A 25431-nucleotide genomic window follows, 5' to 3' on the forward strand; every position below is an offset into this window, starting at 1 on the left:
CTAGCCATATTGCACTCAGTTATCACAGTCTTCTTCAGTCTCATTGCAGGGCAACCCGATTCCCTTCTCCACCAGTCACTTGTTAGTTATCATGGTGCCCTCTTCCTGGGCTACCAGGCCTTTCATTTCTCCTACTATAATTCTCTTTCCTTGTATCAGATATACCTTCAGCTCCTGAACCACAGTCCACTTCGAGGTGGGGTCTGTGACCCTCCACCCCTGGACACCTCCTCCTTGGCTCTCTTTTCCTTGCTCTCAAGTTGCAGCCTGCTCGTCCAAGGTTGCCACCGCTGTTCCTCCAGCTCTGACTGAGTGAGCTTCCACCCCTGTAAAGCAAGAAAAGTAACGGGCTGCTGTTCATTGTTTGGTTTCCACAGGGGCAAAGATGGCACTTTTTTAATACCCCACAGATCTGAGATGCTATCTGCACAGTCTCTCAGGAATTTCTGAAGACTCTGGAGAAGGTGAGCCTCTTCCTACTTTCCTGAGCTCTTTTGGGTGCTGATGCATTAAACCAGGTTCACAGGGCTGGCAGCAAGTGCCTTTGCTGATTTGCTGCTGTGCTGCAATCTAACTTTTATCAGAGACGCTGCATGGGGCCAGTTACCTAATTAACTGCTCATGTGTGCTTGGTACGGTTCAGGGAGCTCTGATGAGGTCAGGCTAGTGATTGCATTACCAGTTCTGCAGGTAGTTCCCTCCCTCCCTTTTCTGATGACGCAACCAAGAAAGGACATATTTACAAAGCCAAAGGGAACCTAGCAAAGAGGCATGCTGCAGTCGTTCCCAGAACAGTGACCCCTGCTACCCTGCAGAGCTGCAAAAACATGCACCCCTGTTCTGGCACTATGGAGACAGGAGTCCTGCCCCACAGTTTGAAAGCTCTCAGCAAGCACTTTATTACCCCATTTAATATCTCCAGCTCAAAGCTTGCTGCAACCATAAAGCTGTCTTGCACTCAGGCTCAGACATTTCACGGAGGTGAGAAGATGTCCATGTGTTTGTGCTTTGTAATTTATGCTTTGCATAAATATTTTGCCGCAGTCTGCTACATCGACAAACCAAAGCTTCAGAAAGCTGAAAATCAGAGCCTGATTTGGCAAGGGTAAGACACACACTTTCTGCAGCCGGTGGCACACAGAGGAGAGATGTAATGGGCATCCTGGTAGGCCACCTTAGACATTGCAGCCAGGAAAGCCCCGTGCAGCTGCATCACCCTCCAGCCGCCTTCGTCATGAGATCCAAGTGGGGCATGGACTCACATGCTTGGCTCTCACAGCTGCTGGGCTGCCACTCCCCATTGCTGCTACATGACTCACAGTAAATTCAAACCAGCCCTGATAAAGGTTGTGCAGAAACAAAAAGATACAGAGCAAACACAAAGAAATGGGAAGATAAAAGCCTTCAAGAAGAGTCAATATAAAAATTTCTAGCTTTTATTAAGCACAAGGAACACTGCGATGTGATACAAAATGCCACTGATTTTCTATATGAATCCTCTGTGTTTCAAGTACAACATGCCCTCTTTAATGAACCATGTAAGTCTCAGTTCTCAACAAATGTCCTTGCTGGAGCTGAATGCACGGTCCTTGAGGATGCTGAGAAAAATGGAGATCCGTGTTTGGAGGGAGGCCAGCTGAACAATGGGGAAAACACAGCCACAGTTCTGGGCACATGGACCAGGAGAAAAACTGGCAAGAATGAGGCTCTTCTTGCCAACTATTTAGCCTGCAGCTGTAGCTGGGGAGAGGGTGAGCAGTATGCTGGGTGAATACTAGCTTACATTCATTCAAGATAGCAACACTCAGTACTGAGAAATATAATGCCTGCTCCATGTCTGTGCATGCACTGACAGTCTCCTACAGGCGAATGCAGCACTGGTGTCTGGCCTCCCCTGCTGGGCTGCCTGCTGGAAGTCCAAGCATTCCCAAGGGCTGGCAAAGGGAATTAGGGTCTTGTTTTGGGCTCTGCTCCAGCTCCTAGATTTCTGGGATATCCAGGGTGGACTCATCACTAATGATTTCCTCTGTGCCCTTTAGTTTAAGTCTGTGCTGGTGTCTTGTGCCAAAACTCTGTCCCTCTCCTGGTTCTGTAGAAACCTGACTGGAATAATGTAGGATATGCCGTGGCTGTCCTCAACTGGCTTGTTAGCCTCAAATCCTCCGTTTGAATATGGCACCACTGGGCTCCCTCGCATGGCCACTTCAAATCCAGAAGCTGAGAAGGTCCAGGAAAAATACAACTCCACCTCCAGTCCTGGGCAGAGGCGGCAAGTGAAATGGATGCACGCACTAGCTAGTTTTGGGTTGCAAGAACCTGTGCATGGAGAGAGGTGACATGTGCTCACTGACTGAAGCATGGCTGAAGCCAGTGAGGCATCAGGCAGGCCCCTGGTGCAGACCAATGTGAACAGCAGCAAACACACTGCAACCCTGGAGCACAGCCACAAGCACACACAAAAGTGGCTGCAATGTAGGTTACACCGATGTGATATTGCTCCTGATGCCAGTGGTAACAAAATCTCCACAGTCACTCTCCGGTGATAACAACACAGAGGGTTGCACCGTGTGGACACCGTGGCTCATATCTTCTATGCTTCTTTGGAAGGACTGGCTGCTGTTTTGGCTACAGCTTTCCATGGCACTTCTCCAATCCTCCACAGAAAAGCAGACAGGAGAAGCTGATTTTCCTGCCCCACAATTTAAAGCAAAGCAAAGCATGAAGCTATTTTTCTGCCTCATAGAAGAGGACAAACCCAAACCCACCCAACACCTCCAACAGCTCAGAGACCTCACTCTGTGTATGCAGAGGCACTAGATGAGGCAAGGCATTAATTCACATGGGCCTGGTTCGCCAAGCACGGGCCTTTAAGCATGAGTTTAAAGCCATTTGCTTACAGCCTTTGGTAAACGAGGCTGGTTTTTAAAGCATGCTTCTTCCCAATGCTACTTCAGCTGCTGAAGTGATAATATCCTAATGAATGGCAAGGGAACTATTTACTGTTCTTGCATATTGACATGTGCAAGAGCAAGCTCACCCACTTTCCACAGTGATTCACACCAAGCACCAGACATGCTAATGGTGGTAGAAAGGCCTCCTCCAGCGGGGCCTGGCTATAGCATGGCCCCCACGGTCTCAGGAGGGATGTGTCCCACCCGGGCTAAGAGGGGTGGGCACTAGCTCCCACTGCCCTATGCAGCTTTGACAATGGCGGTCTTGATCTTTAAGCTGCTTCTGTCCCCTCCTCATGGTCTTTCTCCACGACAAGCTCTCAGCCCATCCCTGTCCAAAGCAGGGCTTTTGTCCCATGCACCAATTCTTTTCAACCCAGTCTGACTGCTTCCCCAGCGAGAACTGATGTTGCAAGAGAGCAAAGTACCAGAGTCTTGCAGGCCTGAAGCAAAGTTGTTGCTATTATTCTCAGAATGGTTATCACTGCTGCGAGTTACTTCAAAATTTAGGCTATACTGACCTCTAGGGGACTACTATAAAAATCCCAAAGCATATAGGCTTGAGAGCCCATTTACACTATATAGCCCTTTCACACTGCTCTGTCAAGCAACCCTAAATCAGGTGTCACATAGCAGATACCTGCTTTGAACCCTTTAGCACTACCGGAGGCTGGGAATAAAAACCAGGCAGTCCCTGTCCCTTTGTACCACGATAGCTGCAATACCTTAAGAAAAGAATAAAGGCAAGGCATATACAGGTTGTCATGAAGAGACATCACCTGCTATTGACTTCCCCATATAAGCGCTGCTTTTATTTTGGCATGAAGAAGCACTCAGGAGCTTGAAAGCTTGTTTGCTTTCTTCTCCTCACTGTATCGGTTTGTCTAATAAAAGGTATTACTCTGTTCTGCAAACCTTGCCTTATTCGCATCATCACAGTGTCACAACTACAGTGCTACTAAAGGAAAAGAACAGATGCATACACCTAGACACTGGAAATAAAGTTGAATGTGCCTTTTTAAGGCATTTTGTTACTTGCTAAACAAGCGGTGGAAGCAAAAGCCTTTCACAGAGAAGCAGATGGAACATGAAGACTAGTGTAAACAAAGAGTTAATTTTGATGGGCTCCTTAAAATAGCTAAAGAGGGGTAACTTTACATTGCCTAACACTGACTTTACTTGATGACAGCCATGGTGGAAGGCAATGCATTAGGCATGAGCTACAAAGACAACACAAACTATAGCCCTCTAATGGATCTTTTCTCCTTGATACGAAGCCAAAATGTATCATAACCCTGGAACAGCCCAATTTGTTGACGCAGAGGAGGAAGCAATGTAATTCTGGAGGAGATCTACAATGCAGACAGACCCAGACAGTGACGAAAGCTATGTAAGAAGAGTGTTCCCCACTTGTAGTCATCACCTTCTGCAGGAGCTCCCCAGCCCCTCAGATCTGTCAGCAAGGCATCTTGTTCACCCTCAGCTGAGGGCCATATTAGCAGAGACCTACTCTTTGAACTGTTTACGTTCGCTTGAACATCTGAAACAGGGAGAAGTCCATCCAGCAGATCCAGTGGACTCTGAGGAGCTGAAGACAGGCTGGGACTTTCATCTCTTCCACAAGTGCAGCTGTGGAGCCAAGAGGGACAGTAGCCAGAGCCTATCACAGCACCTTCCACAATAAGCAAAAGAGGTTGTGGAGCTTGCGTTGCTGGGATCATTCCCCAAGAGAAGGAATCAGTCCTAGCAGACACAAAATCAGCCACAAAAATGGCTGCAGAGCCTTCACTGCTGGCTCTGGACGTGCCACAGGGCACGTAGCTGGCACGTTATGCCAACCATGCTTGCGCTGTGGAAGTGGCAAAAATACTCGGTGAGGCATTAAGTCAGAGCATTTGTTGTTCCATAGGCTGAAAAATGTTCTTCAACCCACAGAAGGAGGCTCACTAGAAAAGCTAAAAGACTGGCACAGTATTCCTTGGACTAAATTAGGGTGAGAAGATGTCAAAGTGGCAATTAAAAGTGCATTGTTTAAAGAAATGAGACAAATCAGCAGAACAGAACCACCAATTTTCATTTCAACATCGTTACATGTCTCTTAATTAGAACAGATGTCCTCCTAATCTGTATGGAACAGAAGAGAACATAGGAGGTCTGAAATACTGGCTCCTCCACCAATATTACATTAATTCCCCTGTTCTGATAGCAAACCTACTGCCTCAAATTGCACTAAATTGAAAGACTCGGCAGTTCTGAATCCTGCCTGCAAACCACGGCTTAATCTGCAATATCCAAAGCTTGGCTGAAATAATTTTCTCTTTCTTACACCTGCAAACGCTGCGTTTATCCCACCATGCACTGAGACTGCTCGGGGACTACAAGCCTCTCATTGGCTTTGCCGCATGCTTTCTAGCTGTTTTACACTGCCAGAGTCCCTGTTTAGCTGATTTCACTCACAGAGAAAAGAATCCATCAGTCATCAAAGTTTGGTAAGCTCTTTAATGGCAAGTTTATGGTGTAACTACACTGTTGGATTTGATGCCTTGGTATTGGGGGAGGAAGGAGAAATAGAAGAGTAGGCAGGGCTCCACTGAAAGTTTACACCTTTTAAAGCATAGAGCAGAAGGGCAGTATCTTTTGGCAACCCACTTCACAGCTTTGTAGTCACAAAGAGAGAGAGAGATCTTCTAGCCAGAAAAATGGTAGAAAGCACAAGAACAGTCTTTGCCTGGCATGGCGCAACGTTATTTCTGCTTGCCGTGTTGATATCTGACTGATCCCTGCATTAGTAAAGGAAAACTTGACAACCAAAAAATCCTATTGACTGAAATCCAGAGCTGACATTTCCACGCCCCAAAACAAGAAAGTAGATGTCCTTTACATGCAAAGTTACCACAGATCTTTTTGCCTACATAAACAACAGCAGGTCAGTACAGAAAGGGAATTTCACAATATATTTTACGTGAAATCAGAGTTACAATGAGTAGTAACTAGTTCAAAGAAGGGTTTTTTGTAGACAAATGAACAGCCTTGTTGTTAACCTGTAGATTTCTGTTTACGACCAAGCTCTCATTGACAGTGCAGTGTTAGCAGCTCTGTAGAAACTGGAGTTTGCAATAACGTAGCTGCACCTTTAGGTATTGTCCTCTTAAAAAAAAAAAACAGCAGTGAGAAAGGAATCAAACCCAGAGCAAGTTACTGATAATTTGGCATACTGAAGTAGCCACTGTGGGTAAGTAAACAGGTTTTGTCCCCCAGCGAACAACATACACCTGCCACAGACATCAGATACCAACAATGCAATTAACAAATCTCAGAAGTCTGCTAAAAACCGGAGGGCCAGATTCTGGCCTCAGGGTATTCCCTATCAGAGGTAACAAGCCAATTTAAGAAGCAGCCTCTATCTTCTTTATTTTAATGTTTGCCTGGGAAACGAAGGCCCTAAGCCTGCTCCTTTGGCTTCACAGTGACTCTGCAGGGGACCACCTCAAACACAGCCTGTGACGGGGTCTAATAGCCTGTTTCTGAGTCACTCCTGCCTCGCCGTCAAGTGAAGGTTTTCCAGCTGCAGCCGACTGCCGAAAAAGGCTGTAGGAGAGGAGGGGAGGCCCTGCCAGAATTAAAAAGCAAAAACAAAGCATTTCCCTGTGCTCTCAAACTGCAGAAAGGGGCATCCATTTAGAAGAAGAGATCCTTTCCAATTTCCCATGTCCCATGGGCAGTCTAAAGCCAGTCAGCACTGAAAAAGGGACCTATAGACTAGAATAGCGATAGCAATGAGAGGTATCATCGTCTTGATGAGGAGGGAGGTCTCAATGGGTCCTTATATTGAGAGTGGATTACTTGGCTGGAAATCACTGCCTGTAAAAAGATCTTGGGTTTGGCATCTAAAATCACTTATCTCTTCTGTATGATTCTGCCCATCAAGGGCTGCTTATGAGTCTTCAAAGGGAGCCCATATCTACCTCACGTTCTGTGAGAAGGTGCTACACGTGCAGAAGGACAGTGTATCCACACAGGACAGCTCAGTGACCGGCACCGTGCCGCTATTCACGCTAACGCACCTGGCTGCCAGTGGCAGGGCCTAAGAAGCGTTTATCTCTCACTGCTTCCCCTCTTCTGAGGGTGGGAATTTCTGAGAATGGAGCAGCAAGGATGGACATAATAGTAACCTTGTCTCCTGCCACAGCTAAATCTGACTGTGAGTAATAGCCATAGACTTCATCCTTGGGTCCTAGTGAAAGACGGGAAATGTGTTGAAAGAGGCTGGAAATCTGTCCTATGTGGCAGCTTTCCAAAGCAATGTCCATAAGGTCAGTGCATTGATTTCACTGTAACAGTCTCCTGTCACACCTTCTAGAGAGGGAGACGCCAGCCACCTCCTAAGCAATGCTGTAGCAGAAATCCTCCCTGCTGCCCCAAGCCTTCAGCCCACACAGCACACCTTGCATGCGACACAGCACCAAAATGCAGTGGGTTAGCATACAGGTCACCGATGCAGAAAAACTGATTATTCCCACCAAAAGCAGTATTTTTACAAGCATGCAGCTTTCAAAGGCACTGCACTGTGCAAAGAGGAAAACTGTCCAGGAAACAACGCAAGAGGCTGGAGGCTGAGCTGGAGAAGCCTAGCAGGGTTCAGGTCATCATGCTCTGGGGTGCATTTTCCCCCACATTTCTGCTGGGAAATGGTTTGCAAATCTTGTATCTCAAATTGGTTGTCCACATCACAAGCAAGTTCCTTAGGAGTTTTTTTTTTTTATTCTGCATCTAATAAAACAGCTTCCTGCTCCATGATTGTTGCTCTTACATACCCATAGAGTATCATAAATAATAATGTTGGGGAAGAAAGGTGAAGGAGATTTTTCTCCAGCCCTTCTTCCCTCCCTCCCCATCTCAACACATTCATCAAGCAGGATATTAAAATAAAAATACAACCGAGGAAAAGATCCTAGTAATTTACAGAGCAACTTTTTTATAACCTGCATAGGTTCAATAAGCAGATCCTTGACGGAACGGTTTAGGTTGCCTGAGAAATCCTAGCCTCTCTCTGAAAAGGTCCTTTTTCACTCTTGCTCCTGCTATTTCTAAAACCTGTTCTTTCCGTTGGCAACCCATGTATTTTTGATCCCCCCCAAGCAGCACTCTGCTCATTGCATTCAGGCAGCTCATACTCAGATACACCAGTACTGCAAGAGGCTCTGCTCTGGAATGTTTACATTTAGCTAGAACATGAAATGTCTTACGAGAGAAAGGCAAGGGAGGAGAAGGGAGACTCCAATGAATCCTTTTACTAATGGCTTGCTTTGAGGATAGGTAATAATAATGCATATCTCTTTTCACACTCAGATCTAAAAGCATTTTAGACACTGGTAGGCAAACAATACTAATGACCTCTTTTACAAAAAGGCTTAAGATGGGATTTTCAAAGCAGTTACCCCGTTCCCACTGAATTTCATGGAGGCTGGATGTGCAACTCCCAGAGGATGCCCTGAATCCCCAGCCTCTGAGATCTACCCAAAGCTCAAAGCAAGGCAACGGCAGAGCTCTGAATCCCAGACCAGCAAGTGTTTACATGTGTCTGTAAATCTAGTGTCTCAGTCTGGCCGCCCAGGCACTGGGTCACGCCGCCCCAGTTAATTATTGAATGGCTACTAACCTCAAAATGTGGTGGGAGTGAGGAAAAAGTAAAATACAAATGAAATATTAAAATACCTTTTGATACCACTAAAACAGTTTCTCATCTCTTGCATTATTTGATAAGTACGGAACATGATGATAATACAGAAATGTATTTGGTCAAGGTCTAAGAATATTTTTTGATAAAATACATTCTATATTAATGTTCATTCGCATTTAATACACAGGTAAATTTAAATTTTCTATGTATAAAATTCCTGTTTAAGTGCTGCTTCAGTTCAGCAGTGGGGCTCAACACAATCAGCTCCCAGCAAAGCGACAGGAGACAAAAGCGTTCAGCTCTTTGTAGGACCAAGCCTCACAACCCCTTCGGAGGATCTGGTCCTGCAGCTCTCATTTGAACAAAACTCTCCTTGTCTTCAACAGGAATTTTGCATGAATAGGAGCAGCAGAAGGATCCCCTTGCTATCAAGCACTTACACTCTGTTGTGGAAGTCAACTCAAATGGCATATGGAGTTCCAAAAAAAAAGTGAGTTAATTAGTACAGAAAATAATTTATCTACATAATTTACAGCTTTGTATTTGCTTACAAGCATACTAATGCTCAACCGCTCATTTACACATCAACCAAAACACAGGCAAAGGTAGCAAAGTGCAGTACATATTATAACCTTTTGTGTGCAATTACTAAGAACTGGATCTCCCAATCTCTCCTCATTTCATGAATTCCTGAATTACAGTCCCACTACCATTCAGAGTCTGATTTTCCATTCCCCTGAGTCTTGTGGACTTAACTCTTAATAGCACTTAGGCCTGTTCATCCACATCCACACTTCATTTGGGGCCTCCAATACCACTGGGAAGCTGCAAGGAGCCTTGGGCAGCGGTTCTCTCCGGCTACGCATTTCCACTCTGCACCACCCCTGCTGCTGTGCTGGCACCCTTGCCTGCGTGGCCACAAAGTGGATCAGATCAGAGGTCTGATCTGGCCAAAAAGTGTGCCAGAAAAACCACAGAAGGTTATTTCTCGGCCAGCTCAATTCCACAGGCCACCCCAGGACACGGGGCCACGACGAGTTGTGCTGGGAGGACAGGAGGGAGGGGGACATGCTGCCGTGCCTGGGGATGGGCAGAACCAGGCTTGTGCTTGCGTGCATATGTGCATGCGTGTATACATGTGTGCGTGTGCACACTCAGTCATTTGCCCTTACACAAAATGGGTGAAAGCAGTTAGCAGTTAGTCCTGAGTGGCAGGACTGTGCCTCCAGCTTGCACTAGTGTAAATTACGTCCTCCATTCCAATACAGCAGAGGAAAACCAGCCCCCCAAGGATCTATTTATATAAACTACAATCAAAGGATTGGATGGTATGAAGAAGATGGCTCTGAAGTAAGTCTCTGTTTAAGGTTATGGCATCCTTTTTAGCTGGAGAGGGAAAAAAAAAAAAAAACTTAGGGACTTAAAGCAGGGATGGAAACCACCGGTCTTGCACTTTATTTTAGTAAACAAAAAGCCTATTGCTGCTGTACAGTGTTATACAATGAACTGCCACAGTTCTCACATCACTAGTCCATAGAAAATGTGTTGTGACTATCATGTTTATGCCTGCATGCCAAAAGAATGTACAAAGTTTTGTTAAGGTCTGATCCTTTTCTATTTTTTCAATATTCTTAAGCTCCGACTTTTACAGTGTTGCAGACACTTTGGTGCTTAACTCAGACACCAAACACCATCCTGGTTATGGAAGGTCTTTGCCTCAGATTGAAAAAAAATCAAGTGCTATGCATCCCTCAGGCCATCATTAGAAATATAAACCACCAAGAAAACCTACTCTCTTAAATGATCTTGGAAAAAATGTCTTTGAAAAAATCTGTTGAGAAGGAGACTTTTAACAACAGGGTTTTCAAAATGGTGTAATTTGTTTCTTGAAGTTGTCCAAGCATTTTCTCTTCATTGGCGTTTTGTTTTTATAAAGCTAATTCTGTACAAAAGGGCTTTTGAAGCATGTGACCTTCATTTCATGATTTTAAAAACTTTGGAAAACATTTTGTCTGAATGCGGAAAATAGCTGCATTACAACAGAATTCCTTGGTTTCTTACATCTTCAGTACAAAAGGCAAGTAAATAAAGAGACCCTGTATCTTCACTGTGTGGCACTCTTTGGAGTCATTTAAATCTATGCAAAACAGGTATAAAATACAAGGAGTCTTATTCCCCTTTACACCAAGACCCCCTCAAACCACTCTAGGGAGCAAGTCCCAGCTGAAGTAAACCCTCTCCTTCACTAGCTTTTGTAATGGCTGAAGTTTGCCAGTATGAAGGGGCTGTAAAGTAGTCATGAGTTACCTCTGCAGTCCCTGTGAGGCCTTTTTACCTCTCCAAAGCAACGCAGTGGCCTTACTGTTAAGAGACAGGTCTTGCCCTTCTCATTGGGTAGTGCTTTAGCTCCCCTCCGAAGAGATGTAAATCCCTAACTAGCTCAAAGACTATACACACTGAGGCCCGGAGTGAGGAAGAAGTCTAGCGTAATTTAAAGAGCCAGGTTCTGGTTTATACCCTTATGGCTTCAAAGTTAAGTTGCACTTCAATTCAGGACACTGCAAGACTTGAATAATAATTTACCAGCATATTAAAAACAATGAAGTTTAAAGTTGGTTTTCATGCAGAAGTGGGATATGCAATGGCAATTTTTAATTGATTCAATTGTCCAAAATTGCATTTGGCTTTGGATTGAACAGTGTCAAAGTACCAAGGCTCCTTATAATGTGATACCAGAGATTTAATTACTGCCAGTGATTAATCTAGCACTTGTAAATTCAGGTGCTAGAAAAAAAACATTAATACGTCTCACAAACACTTCCATGGATATCCCACTTCCCATTATTGTTGTTAAGCCTCCACACGCACTTCTGCAGTACTGACCACTATTAAACTAGTGTTTTTCAAGAGAAATCTCTCAGGGTTCGGTACTTTGTCTGGTAGTATAGAGTCAAAAATCATAGTCACTGAACTAAAAAGAAAAGTGCAGATTGCATTTACTCTCTGCATTAATTTCCTCAGTAAGGTCACATGTGAGTCCTTAGCACTCTAACCAACAGTTCCTACATTCAAAGTACTCTACATTCATGCCAGTGAATGTTATTCTCAAATACAAATCAAAGAGACAGTCAGCAATAAAACTACTTCTAAATTGATAATGGCAGAATGCTACCAAGACAACTCCATAGAAACCCCACTGAAGCAGGAGCAAAATTCAGGTCACTTCTTAGCAAAGCTCATCACAGGTTGGTTTGTTTGTTTGTTTTCAACCATTTTAAAAACTCTTATCCTGGGAGCTGGATATCCCAGTGTGATGCGCTAATTCAAATAAGCTAACGTGGGACCACATGACCCCACCTGGTACCAAAGGATTCCACATTTTTTAGCTTCTCGGAAAATTACTGCTGACTGACACCCATTTGTTGGTGATCGGCTTCTGGTTCCTCTTCTTCCACATCTGCGTTATATTCTTCAAATGCATCATCATCAACATCTGGAAGCCCAAGTAACTACAAAGAAGAGAAAATACTTTGTAATAGTGAATTACCCACTTATGCAATTTTGCTGCAAACCTCCATACAATACCTAGATGCCAGTTCTTGAAAACCTCAAATCCTAGAATAACAATATTATATAACAATCACGACTCTCTTTCTTTCCGTCACGTGATAGAGAAAGATTTGAAAACGCATCTTCACACCAAATTAAGTGCTCAGAGACTGGAAAATAAATAAAACCAAAGCAAAGCACTTTCAAAAAGCTTTGTGTTTTTCCCTGAGGTCATATCACAATTTTATGAGTGTTTAGACTTGGCAGTGGTTTAACTTCAAAAAGAACCATGATAATAGTGTAGCAGTAGCTAACTTAGTTTAAAATTATGTTCAGTAACCCTATAAAAGCCAAAAAGAAAGTATCCTAATAGACAAGTGGCTAGTATGAAGTAGGTAGGGAGTCGCTAAAAAACAGAAGATCCCACCATGTGAGTGCTTCTCTTGAACCCTTCACTCCGTTGCTCCAGATCAAAGTTTGCATGCTAGGTGTAGTAAACTCAGTGAGAAATACTGTGTATTGAACTCAGAGTTGCCCAAGTCCCTTTAAATTTCTGCATATTAGATTTGGGCTCCTGAAAAACTGCCAATCCATCTTCCTTGGACAACGTTCGGATGCCACCTCTCTGATGTCCCAGATTACTGCAATGGCACTTGTTTGCTACAGGAAATGTGAATGTTTGAACTTTTCCCCTCTCTTTCAAAAGGTTTGCCAAGCCAACACAAGTCAGAAGACAGATAAATCAAGTAATAGTCAAAATAATGCGTCTCTTCTGGAAATCTCATATTAGAATCCTACATAAGCTGCTATTAATATCTACAGAGCAAAATCATATAACAAGCATTATTGGGAATACTTGTATTTAGCTTGCCAGGACTGAGAGAGCAGCACAGATGCATGCAACACCCTGTTTGGAATGTGACACAGCTGTTATCTCACAAAAGAAACCCAGAAAAATCAGGAGGAGAGCAACACTAGCTAGGGGCTTGCATGAGAATGAAAAGGTGGTGACAAGGCAGATTTTTAGAGATTCAAATTATTTTTGTCTGTTATCACCATTTCAAAATGATTCAGTGGATATAAACACAATACACAGAATTAGTCTCTGGGTCCAGTGAACCTTGTTGCTTTTTACTGTCACCGTGAGAAAAACAGTTTTTGTGTTGTAGGGTTTTTTGGCAGGCAACTGGAAGGAGAATTTGCCGACTAAAACCTCCCCTTCACATTTTATAAAATACTTCAGGGGAGACCCCAAGCTGAATTTTTGTTTTTTCCAGTCAGAAAACAAGAGAGTAAATATTCCTACTTGTATGTATTCTTCAAATCAAATGTTTAACTGGATGTGAAACTACCTGGTTCTCTTTTAGGATTTGGAATTTTCATTTTATTTTGAAGCTAAAATTAAAGGATGCAGCTTTTAAAATGTAAAAACAAGGCCTGTAGGCATTTTTATCCATCGGTATTTTTTTGGCTAAATTGATTCAGTGTATTCAAATTAAATTTGTGTCTCGTATTGCTCTGCTTAGCAGAGCCTTGATCACTTCTTTCATTTATTTATTTATCTATCTTTTGGCCCAGCTCTAGATATAATTCCTCCCTGATGTGCAGGGAAATGAGCCACCTGAGTAATAGTCTTGTCTTCATTTTATGGGATGCACAACATAAATCACAAGAACCAAAAAGGGCAGGTACCATCCCATGGCACAGGAAAGGAGCTTATTCCGGGTGTCACCCGTGCACTTAAGCAGCCCCAAGCTGGAGCTAGTCCATGAGGTCTCATCAACTCCCACAAGTCTCCCACCAATGTTCATTATTTTCTGCACTGCAGTGGCAAAGCAGTTAAGGACTCGACCCCAGCGAGGACCAGGGTCCAAAGTGCTGGCAGCTGTACAAACATTTGGGTCAAAACAGAAGGAGGGAGGATAAAGCTTGGGGCACAGTAAGAAGATTAAGACGGTGCAAGCTAACCCCAGACTGACTCTCACATTCTCTTCTTTTAAATGTGATTTCTGCTTCTAGTCTGTATCTACCACATATTTTAAAATGTCAGCTATAGAGCAGATTGGACAGGATCTTAATGGAGAACAAAAATAAGGAGGAAAGAAGCAAAACAGGAAAGGAGTGTGCAAAGAGAGAATGGATTCATCAAAGGGGCCAGGAGAGCATAACAGCCAGGTGAGGAGTGTGGGGAGAAGGCTGCAGGGAGGTGGTGAGGAGGGAAGGAAGGCAACAACTTGTGGCAGTGCCACAAGTGATGAAAAGACAGCCTCAACTCTTTTTATTCTTTCAGGCCAAGTTACTTGTCTGTTAGGTATTTTTTGGAGATAAAGAGAAGGTCACTGGCATATGTACGAATTTGAAGACCATGAACCAAAGGGCTTCTATATTGCCAACTCCCGTTTCAATGTAGCTTTTTCACACTGAAGGTATCACCCAGCGCAGGAGTCTTGGAATTTACTGCTAAGCTATATGATCCATGTTTTGGCTGTGTGTAGGCTCTTCGGGCTGGTGTTGTGACCCTGAAGCATTTTTTGTTTTTATTTGTTAATTGTTTCAAAGTGCCCTGATTTTATACAAATAAGCTGGAAGTTTGTAATTACTCATGAAATAATGGTGAAAGGGCCTCCTCCCAAGAGCTAACATATCACCAAACACCCCCCCAGGAAAAAAAAAAAAAAGGAAAAACAACCCATCGAAGTACATGATGGAGCTTTAGCAGTGCACATGATACTACATGAGAGATAATGTAGTTGTGCTGCATCTTACTGTGAAGGTATCTCAAGGCAGATATGCTTAGAAGGACTAGCACGGACACCTCTGCCTGCTCCCAGGCTCTGCAATGGCATAGTAGCAGCAAGGGTGCCTGAAGAGCTAGGACGCACTGAAGTGAATAGTGTATTTCCTCAAGAGGCAGCAAAAGCTGTTAAAGCAGCAAGCTTGGATGGGAGATGGGGTGTTCACTACAGCCAGGTTCAAAAGCTGGCTGGCAAAAGCACTTGAAACAACAGGTAGTTTTCTCTCTTTTCTTTCTCTCTTCAGACAGAAGATACCCACAGAAAGGTATTTTCTTGTACAGCAGACAATGCCGAAAACCTTCCTGGACATATCTGATGAGCCTTCAGAAATGTGCTTTTCTGTAACGCCTTTTGGGCACTTCACAAAAGCATGGGAGACATGATCATGCTTGCTCTAAGTGGAGCAGTTCCTCAGCTTTGCAGGACTGGGCTCTTCTCTTCCAAACCAGAGGGAAGGCTGCTGCTCCCGAGCTGTCTTGCACACGCCCAACCACAAGCCCAAGAGTGGACCTGGCCCTAAGCCTCAGCCCAGGATGCCTGCCCTGGTGTCTGACCCACACGTTACCTTCATGTCTGGGGCTCCGTGGCTGGGTGAGGGGCAGCCTTACATCAGGCTGAGGGCAACACCAATTTTGCTCTATACAAACCCTCTGTAAGGGAGCGCTCTGAGCCCAAGTGCTGCCTACAACGTGTGGTGTCTGGTGCTTTTTGACACTACCTGAATAAACATGGAATACAGCAAATTACACACCTTTGTGGTAGTCACCTTAGGAAGGCAGTGAAAGGCAGAGACAACAACTCACCCTCTTCTCTCCTTTGTCTAGCACAGGATGTAGAGGTGCAGATTAGCTGTCACAGACTAACCAACATTTTTTAAAGGCCTTGTCTAAATACCCTGCCTGTAAACTGAACTGTGTTGACCCCTATAAAGCACAGTGGGAGATGTCTGAAAGCAGTGAGGGTTGGTGAGCAACCCCTGGATCACCCTTGTTGCCTCCCTACTCAACACGCTGAAAAGCTCAAGGGTTTGTGCTGGGGAGAAAGGAGAGGATGGATATCGCTGTCGGTCACTGAGAGCAATGTCAGCACTGGAAGTCACTGCTCTCATCACCTCAGAAATACAGGCAGCGAGATTTCTTGGGACTGTGAACGGCCAGCTGACACCTCTTTGCTAAGCCACAGCTCTGGGGTAAGGAAACAGAGACACTTGCTGCTAATGCATGCACAGAGCCAGTCCAAGCTGAGTTATAGAGTGCAAATCCATCTGAGAGGCTTCAGTTAAGGAAGGCACGTACTCACGCCAGGCACAGAAGCCACAGGCAGCATTTCCTAAACACTTCTGTTCTAAGGACCTTGACAAAGGTTTTCAAAATTGTCTAATAGTTTTGGATGACAGACTGGAAATACCGTACCGAAAAAAAACTCTTAGAAAGTCCTTACTAACCAAATTCTAAAAATCCAGCTCCTTCTCCGTATCTCAAATTGAGTATCCAGAATCATTAGACACTTTAGAAGAGCTAAACTATCTTTTTTGTTTGTTGTAACACGCTGCACTTTTTAAAATCTATCCTATTGGCCACATTTTTTTAACAATTACAATGAGAGAAAAATGTCAATACATTTCTTATTAGACTTGCCTACACACAACCACACACTGAGTGATAAAACTGGTTTCATTAGACCAATGCAAACCTCTTGACACTAAGTTAAAGAAAACTCAGAGAAACTTAATCTGTGTAGTATATCCAAGAGAAAATGAAGAGGTGCTTGATTATAGACTGCAAGAAGTCTCTGATAACCGAGGGCACTGTTCTCAAGCAGACAAAAGCATAATAAAATTCAAGAATGAGGAAGCAGAACTACACAAATTCAGATTAGAAATAAAAGATAATCTTTCACTTGAGTGTAACTAATGACTGGAAGAAAAATTTTTGTAGTCTTTAAGTTATTTGAAGTCTTTAAATCAAGACTGGATGCCTTTTGAAAAGATTCTCCAGCTCAACCACAATTTGCATGTTTGATTGTGGGAATCATTGGGTGAAATCTGATGTATTATGGAAGTGCCCAGACTAATGTATCACAATGGTTCTTCTAGCTTTGAATCTTCCTATTCTGAACAGCAGCTTAATGTGGTTTGACTAAAGCCAATTTCTCATCAGCTTAAGTTACGCTGAAGTAAATGTGGTCTGAAATGAAATAAATGATTTGTATCAATTTAATTAAGTCTTTCTGGAGTCCTCTTAGTTAAACCAGTGGAAGTGTCTCCTCTAAGACACAGCTTTTTGAGTAGGAGAAAAGAGTTATGAAGATTCAAGAGCTGAATATTGTCCTGGGAAACATATTTATACTTTTATATGTTTTCACAATTACAAGCAGCTGTACTGATAGATCAGATTTCCAGCCCTTTCTAAGAAAAGTGTGCATCTGTTCTATTTATTTTCAGTCTCTCAAAGGATTCTTCAAAAATTATGTTCTTTTATGTCAACCAGCTGCGGCTGTCTGCGGCAATGCAAGGGTGTAACAGAGAACACAGGGAGGCCCAGTGTTTTTGTATCAGCACTCCAAGCCCTCCCTTTTGCTCTAAATACTTGGGATAAATTTGCAGCCTTCTTGACTAGTCAGCCAAAAAAACAGAAGAGGAAAAACTGTCTACATTTTGAGCTAAATTTAAAAATATACAGTGGTCAGCTTTACCATGGACCTCAAAGGAGACATGCAGAAGAAGCACAATACCAGCAATGAACTTCTGCTCTTTATTGTACCCACTCCAGGTACCACAGGCCAAGGCACTCAAAAGGAAAGGCTGTGCAAGGGGATGATTTGGCAAACCAGATGTCCAGGAAGGACTACAGCCAGCCTAACAAAGTTACCTCACCCTGATGAAACACACACTTTAACCCAAATCTTAGTGGTTAGTAAGAACAGAGAAGGTTGAGCAGCAGCACAATAGAAAGAAACATGCCCCCTTCCCCACAAAACCCAGCTTCCACTCCAATCTCTTCTCAAGCAGTGATTAAACCACCATTTTCAAGTATTAAGCAGCAATTACCTTAATAGCAAAATCTAAATGTCTCAATTTTGGGGGAAAAAAAAACCCAACCCTAAAATAAAATACTCTGAGGAGAAACTGTGTTTCTCTCCAGCTTTCCAGAGGTTTATTCTCACTATAGAGATCCTTGCAAAAATCCCAAATTCCAGTGCCAGGAAATAACTCGACCACAAAGTCCTGCATAGCTGCCGAGTAAGCCGTTCCTCCAAGCCAGCGCTGTATAAGCAGCACACAAGTCTACCTTACAGCTGAGGAGCCGGTGTCTGTGGCTGGGACACCAGCTGGCCCCCCGCCCCACACGGGAATCCCATTCTGTCAAATGCACAGCTAGAAATAAAAAGGCAGCTGACTTCCAAGAAACAACTTGCAACTGCCTGATGTTAGCTTATGTGCTAATACCACTGCACACAGGCAACTGATGAAATAAGTCACAGCAAAAGGAAAATCTTTCTTACTCTGTCCAGTGATACTCTACTGAAAGTCACAGATAACTGTCAATATTCAGAAGGGGGAAAAAAAACAGAGGCACTTACAGGTCTGAAGGATTTGAAGACTTTTTCCAGTATTTCATGGAGTGTCTTTTTCCCACAGGAAGAGATGTAATCCTGGGCAAGCTGCAGAAAAGGCAAGCAGTCCTCACTTTCACTCCACACATGCTGAAAGCCAACAGCAACAAAAGAAATAAAAGGCATTAACAAGCATTCATGCTGACCTTTTCACATGATTTTATAAGGTGACATGTTGTAAACATGTGCCAAAATACACTGGGCCTGCAGTTCAGATCTGCACTGAGGACAGGCATAGTGTGCTATTTCAAAAGCCAAGCAAGGTCCAATATTATTAAAGCAGCACCCAGAGGAAGGATTTTGATTTTATTAACACAATGAATCAGAAAGCAGGGAAATCAATCATCCAGAAGAGAAGACTTCCTATAATTGCACTGGTAATGAAGAATGAATAAGCTCTGTGCACACACATTTTTATGAGTAAAGGTGTTTTCATCTGATGCTAGCCCTGCGTGGGTCTAAAAGTCAAGTTGGGTTTTCTCTGCTTCTGCATCACTGGCTGCAAAAAAGCCTTAGAAGGAGGTAAAATATCTCTTTATCTTGCTGGCATTAGTGCATGGGTGATACACCCTGAAAATGGGATTTGGTGTGTAATTGTTGATGATGCAGAAGAAAACACAATGCAAAATATAATTATAGGTTAGATGCAGTGCCAAGGAGAGACATTTGAGTACCCACAACATGCCCACACCTCACACCTTCCCCCTCCCTCCATTCTCAGGCTTGTTCCTCCTGGACCTGCGTCTTCTCTTCCTGGGCAGGCACATTTATACCCATTTGGGATATTCCTCTCAACTTGCTCTTGCTTGAGAGACGCTGGCTCTCCAGCCTGGTTCAGTGAAGCCTCTTCCCAAATTGATGCTTATTCTGCTGGTATGAGGTTGCTGGAACCAGAGAGCTGGCAAGCGATGCTGGAAGCACTCAGGCAGCAAGGCTTCTTGCGTACACACGCAGCCTGCACACAGTCTAGTGTGTATTTTTAAAGGCCTTCTTTCTGAAGACTCTGTGCACAGGACTGTCTCAGGGAGTCTGCTAAACAGAGAAGCATAATACTGCAAAATTGGTGTGAGACTCTTACACCTCTACTTCTGCAGAGCAATTCTTTTCCCCAAAGCACGATGCAGCTTTTTACTGTGCTGTAAACAGTAGGCTATGCTTAAATAAGAACAGAGGAGGGTCTCTCTGAAGCTTAACTAACATTCATGAAAAGAGTAGCAATCACAGATGTTTCATTGCCTAACATAAAGCTTGTGTGTTGCCTTCCTGTTCAGTGGAGAATACCTGCCAGGGATGTACTTTTACATTTATCTAAAGAAAATCCTACTTAAAATCCCCTAAGCTGACTCTTTAAGACAGAAAGTATAAATGTCTTCCTACTAGCCTCTCCTGACCTTCATTTTCTTTGCTGTCTGTTGCATTCGACAAACATAAATGTAGTAAAATGTTTTAAGAGAAAAAACCTGTCTTACTGAATAGGTTCTGCTCTTACCATACACCCAGATCCATCTCTTATCATCTCTTACCACTCTTAACAATAAAAATAAGTTATTTAGAGTCTTGCTAGCTCTCACAGACACATACCACAAGTCTTGTGATATTTCATGCCATCTTACAGCCATAGGCCTTGTAGTGCTATAAATACACAACCAAACTTCAACTTTTGTTTACAAAAAAAAACATGAAAACAAAAGCCAAGACTTTGAGATTTCTATGGCTTAAATAGGCGAAAGGTAAATTAAATGACCTGTAATGAACCCTCTTTAAGATATCAAATGAACTTTCTTAAAATTGCAATGTTTTAAGAACAGCCTTGAGATTTCAGAGGTCCGACTCATGATTTCTTAATACTTGAAGTTAGCAATAACCCTTTTATTACTCCTAATTTTTATGAGTCAAACTTAAGGGCTGGATTTTATGGATTGGCAATTCATGAGTTTTCCTAAACTTTCTGCAGTTGTTTTCTGTACAAAACGGTAGTGCCTATTAACATCTTAATTCTTGTGTAAATTGCGGCTTATTTTGACTACCAGAGCTACAGATGGGGCTTCCACACTAAATGAAAAATCAGACATTGCTCTTTTTTAAAAGTATAAATTATAGCTAGCTTGTTCCCCCAAAAAACTTAACCCTGTGATACGCGGGTATTTTTTTAGAGCCACTTTTCAAATTGCATGTTTTAGACTACTTCATGAATTTGTCAGCAGTAGCTCAAAACAAGCTGATCTAGCACACGAGGGGAAAACCCAAACAAGCTACTTCATCTTCTAGTCTTTGAAGAGACTCTTTTGCGTAGCATGGTAAGGCAGTACACATGTAAGGCTTCCAACAATTTCCACATCTGCAGAAGATTTAAAACTTTGGTTATAGCAACAACTTGCTATGGAAGGTCTTACATGCTGCTAGTGCATGCATCTCATTTGGAAATGGTTTGATTTCATTTCCTGAAAGAAAAAACACCTTAGCCATAACAAAGACCAGAATTATATCATCTATGATGCAGCTGCATCTACAGCTCTGTGGAAGTTCAGTGCTGCATCGAGCTGGTGTAGGAGCTGAATAGCACCACTCTGACTCACGCATCTCCAGAGGAACCTGCAAAAGGAATTTTGGCCTCTCAAAAATAAATAAAAAAAATGTAATTTGCGAATTCAGCTCCTGCTCAGGAAATTAGAGCAGTCAGTGAAACTGCATGTACAGAGATGCTTTTCCTCGAAAAAACCTTGGAGCCTTAGTATCTCTTTGCAGGGGGAGAAGCAGGCCGCTGGCAATCTAGTGGACAACAGGACTCAATCGTGGCTGTGCAGTTAAAGAAAAATAAACCTCATCATCTGAGTATGTGTTTTTCAAGCCTGCCCAGTTTTGCTCACGGTTGCTTTGTGTTACTACAAAAGCACACAGCCACTAATTTCCACCTCAGCTGACCTAGGATCATGGTTGAATTATTTTGTTCAGCATCTATACATAGTATGTAGCTGAGGCAATTTATTGGGTTGCATCTGAAGGGGCTTGTTTTTCCCTCCTCCTATTTTTACATGATTCAGTGTTGCTAGATGACACAGTCATTTACTAGATCACGCTTTCCTACCTGGCCCACCTGTTGAACATGCTGGCAGAACTTTTACTTCATGGGCATAATTCTGCTTATGGAAAATACTGAGATTCACTGTCTCTTTTCTAAAATATATTGCGGGCAATCTTGCAACAAGGTGGCACAGCATTTGTATTTGCCTTATCAGCATCAACAACGCGACAAAAAAATACAGACGGTGAGGCATACCATCTCAACTCTCACCCACACTGTTTATGGCTACACAGCAAGTTCAATTAAATTCTTTTTTGAAAACAGCAAAGGCTTCAGAAGGTACATTTTATGTAATTTAGCTATATAAAATGCTGATGTAGCAAGGTTTAGGTGTCCAGGTGGTACTGAAAAAGCCAGTAGGCACCTAGATGCATCTTTTGCATCCCTAACATGTTAGAAAAATGTGGCCCCAAAGGTACCTTTTCATGAAGTTAAAATTGCATGATTTTTGTGATCTGGAACCTCTGATTTAATGCAGGATGCAAAGTTATTCTCTCTCAGATTGTCTCTTGGCAACCTTTCCATGTCTTTCTCCTCCTCTCTTTTAAGCTCGTCATGTTCATCATTTCCTCCTTACAAGTGAGGAGTTATCATGGACTTCTTCGGCACCTCCTACGTAGCTTTTTAAGTCACATTATTATGAAATGAACACGTAAAGAAAGTGAACAGGAATATCAAGCACCAGATGCTTATTAAATGTGAGGCTTCTTTACAAGACTCAGAGGGTGTAAGAAGGCCATAAAGTGTGTCACTGCGAATCCTGTTTATATTTACTCTGGCTTTCACAGCTCCTTCATGTTACCAGAGCCATGAAACAAGGCTCAAGTGCAAAGAAGAATCAATTCCTTGCTTGTATTAAGTCTCCTTAAAATAAACTTTAGTTTGTAATGGCAGTTGTAGAAAGGCAACTATCTTCTGGAATGTTTTTTAAAAAAAAATCTGCAGAAAACCACGGCCAAGCTGGGAGCGTAAATGAAGCCCCAAGGCACGCCAAGAGTAGGAACCAAGATGCTGGTGAATCAGCTCATTAGTGGTCCTTAATCGCATTAAAGAGACACAATCAGCAGGAAAAGAATTAAGAATGATACCTATCTGCCTGTCTTAAGAGTACTGTGGCAACAAAAAGTGCCTCAAGTAATTATGCCTAAAAAGGGCAGGAGAAAACACTGTCTCTGGTTTTCCGCGGTTGACATTTGACAATTGATATTTGACTGCATTTGACAGCAGTTGGCCCTTCTGCTTCGCTTTACTACTGGTGGCTTTGGGTGGGGACTCCTTCACGCGGCAACCCTGTAATGAAAATATTTGCCAAAAAAAGGGGGGGGGGGAGGGAAAATGTGGATGCAAACCCACAAAAATTAGCCTGTGCTGTAAGCACGGGAATAGGGTCTGAAGCTGCCTAAGCCCTTTTTTTCCTTTTTTTCTCTCGCAACTCAGCGCCGACGACCACCCGCCCGGCACAGCGACCAACTGTGCCGCCCGGCGGGGTCCGCGCGGCGCCGGGGGAGCCGCTGCCCTGCTCTTTGCTCCCCTTAAACCCATCCGCCAGGCGCCTCCTGCCTCCACGTACCTGGTGGGAAAGGAATCAATTAACATTTAGCCAAGCAGGAGAAGGAGGGGTGGAAGTCGCTCCGGGAAGGGCAGGCGCGACAAGGTTTCTACAATAACACTGGGTGCTAGGAGCGACTTAAAAAACATAGATAATGTTTATACGTATCTATGGAATATATGTTTGGATTAGAAAACGTATTAGATGTTTGTGCGTCCTTTAGCTGTGCTCACGCGGGGCTCTGCCGCTGAGGCAGCCTGCGGCGAGGCTGCGCTCGCGGCTCCCACTCGCGGCGGGCGACGCGGGTGGCGCCGGGGGCGCGGGGCGGCCCCGCCGTCCCGCCTCCATTTTATTGCCGCCCGCCCTCCATTTGCCGCGGCAGCCCCTGCCCGGGCGGGGGGCGGCCCGGCCCGGCCCGGCCCGGCCCGACGCGGCCCGGCGCCGCGTGCCCGCGGGAGGCACGGGGGGGCTCTGCCCGCCCCCGCCGCCCGCCCGGGGCGGCCCTGCCCGCCGGGCCACCCCGCAGCCTCCATTTTGCAGGTTGCGCCGAGGATGCCCCCGCGCCCCCTCCCCGCCCCCCGCCGCCGACGCCGCCGCCGCAGCGGCCCCCTCCCCCCCCTGCCCCCCGCGGCGGGGCCGGTGTCCGTGGCGGACACACACACACACACACACACACACAGGCGACACGCGCGGCCGGGCCGCCCGCGGCACTCACGAAATTGTCGCCGCAGGCGGCGTCCGGGCAGAGCACGTAGAAGGAGACGCCGGGCTCGGCGTAGAAGTCCATGCGCCGCTCCGTCTCCTCGGCGGCGATGAGCTGGAAGGGCGTCCGGGCGCACCAGCGCTCCGCTGCCTCCGCCAGCGCCTCGAAAGCCATCGCCGCCGCCGCCGCGCGCCCGCCCCGCCGCGCCGCGCCGAGCCGAGCCGCGCCGCGCCGAGCCGCGCCGCGCCGCGCCGAGCGCCGCCCCGGCCCGCCCCGGCCCGCCCGCAGCCGCCGCCGCCGCCGCCCGCGAGGGCGAGGGCGAGGGCGAGGGCGAGGGCGAGGGCGAGCGCGGCGGCCGCTCCGGGAGGCGCCTCGGAGGTGAGCGCCGCTCTGCCGCTCGGGAACGGCCGCGGGCTTTGCACCGCTGCCTCCTGTGCCGCGGGGAAAAGCGAGGCCGCGCCAGGAGGCGCGGGGGCTTGGGGGTTCTTTGGGGGTGGTTTTTGGTTTAGTTTGGGGGGGGGGGATTGGGTTTTTTTTTTTTTTTTGGCTAGAGATCCAAGGTTTCAGAGGGGTGGCGGCGGGTAAGACGGAGCCCCAGCGTGACGGCAACGCGGGATCTTGCCCAGACACACGCAGCACCAGCTTCTGAACATCGTCTGCCGGACGGTGCTTTTCTCCGGACCGGCGCTCGCGTGCTTTCCCGTAGGAGCCCGCGAGCGCCGGATGCCGACCCGACGGAGCGCCTGTTAGGCGCTGCACGCTCCGGTCGTATGTATTAGTTACTTGACGCCTAAATCGCCCGAACGCTGCCAAAATACTCCATGAGAGCGTGAGCGGCACGTGGGAGCGAGGAAGGCGCACGGGGAGCGGAGGCGGCCCCGGGGAGCGCTCGGGACACGCAGGCTGAGCCCCGGGCGCTGCCTCTCCGGAAGGCTCTGCCGCGTCTGGCTGCGGCCCTGCGACCCAGGGGCGTGAAACGGCGGCGCCCCGGGGACGGGGAGAGGGAAGCTGCCCAAGGACAAGGAGCAGAAGGGCTCCCGAAACACGTCGGACGATGGCAGCTTGCCTGCTGCTTTGGTGCCTCTCCGAAACGCCGGACTCGCTGATCTGCTCCACAGCGAGTTTGAAATCGGGCAGATCCGGCCCAGGGACTTCAAGTCCATCCAAACCTGCAAGATTTTCTTACCCCTCCCCCCCCAATGGAGAGCCCTCCTGTGTCGGCTTTTGGCCGACCACCAGGCAATTCACGCAAATTTGCTTGACCAGCTGTACGAGCCAGGTTGTCCTCCCCTGCTCCTCATTACGCACGCCTCCTGCCCTGCTAAATGCAGAAAGGTCGTTAGCACGGACTCTGGCAAATTATTAGAGATACAGCGTTGACTGCTGCGCTGTGCTGTCGGGTTGTTTTCCAACGTCTTTATGCTATTTGGGCACTTTGGGCTCCTACCGAAAGCCTGGGAGCTGCGCTGCGGAGAAAGGTCAGCAAATCCTAGGGGGAAATAAAGGG

The 25431-nt window shown here is 45.4% G+C and overlaps 1 protein-coding gene across 4 annotated transcripts; it reads right to left on the minus strand.

Moving 5' to 3' along the window:
* Positions 1-205: 205 nt before the first annotated feature.
* On the minus strand, positions 206-24114 carry MTURN (maturin, neural progenitor differentiation regulator homolog). 4 transcript variants are annotated; one of them, XM_062569395.1, is made up of 4 exons: positions 23937-24114; positions 18558-18680; positions 11989-12140; positions 206-326 (listed from the first exon to the last, which is right to left on the minus strand). In XM_062569395.1, the coding sequence occupies exons 1-3, from the start codon at positions 24096-24098 to the stop codon at positions 12030-12032; spliced, it is 396 nt and encodes a 131-aa protein (XP_062425379.1). In that variant the 5' UTR covers positions 24099-24114; the 3' UTR covers positions 206-326; positions 11989-12029. The 4 variants fall into 4 exon arrangements, with proteins under 4 accessions (XP_062425379.1, XP_062425381.1, XP_062425380.1 ...); XM_062569397.1 differs by lacking the exon at positions 206-326 and adding an exon at positions 1472-2689; XM_062569396.1 differs by lacking the exon at positions 206-326 and adding an exon at positions 5431-10017.
* Positions 24115-25431: the final 1317 nt, after the last annotated feature.

This window comes from Rhea pennata, chromosome 2 (assembly GCF_028389875.1).
Source record: "Rhea pennata isolate bPtePen1 chromosome 2, bPtePen1.pri, whole genome shotgun sequence".
Lineage (NCBI taxonomy): Eukaryota > Metazoa > Chordata > Aves > Rheiformes > Rheidae > Rhea > Rhea pennata.

Bases quoted from the DNA above. Each gene is read 5' to 3' on its own strand.
- MTURN (XM_062569395.1), bottom strand. From the start codon at position 24,098: ATGGCTTTCGAGGCGCTGGCGGAGGCAGCGGAGCGCTGGTGCGCCCGG. The intron at 18,681-23,936 runs GTGAGTGCCGCG...GTTGGCTTTCAG, and splicing joins CCGCCTGCGGCGACAATTTC to CATGTGTGGAGTGAAAGTGA. The intron at 12,141-18,557 runs GTAAGTGCCTCT...TCTTCTTTGTAG, and splicing joins TCTTCAAATCCTTCAGACCT to TTACTTGGGCTTCCAGATGT.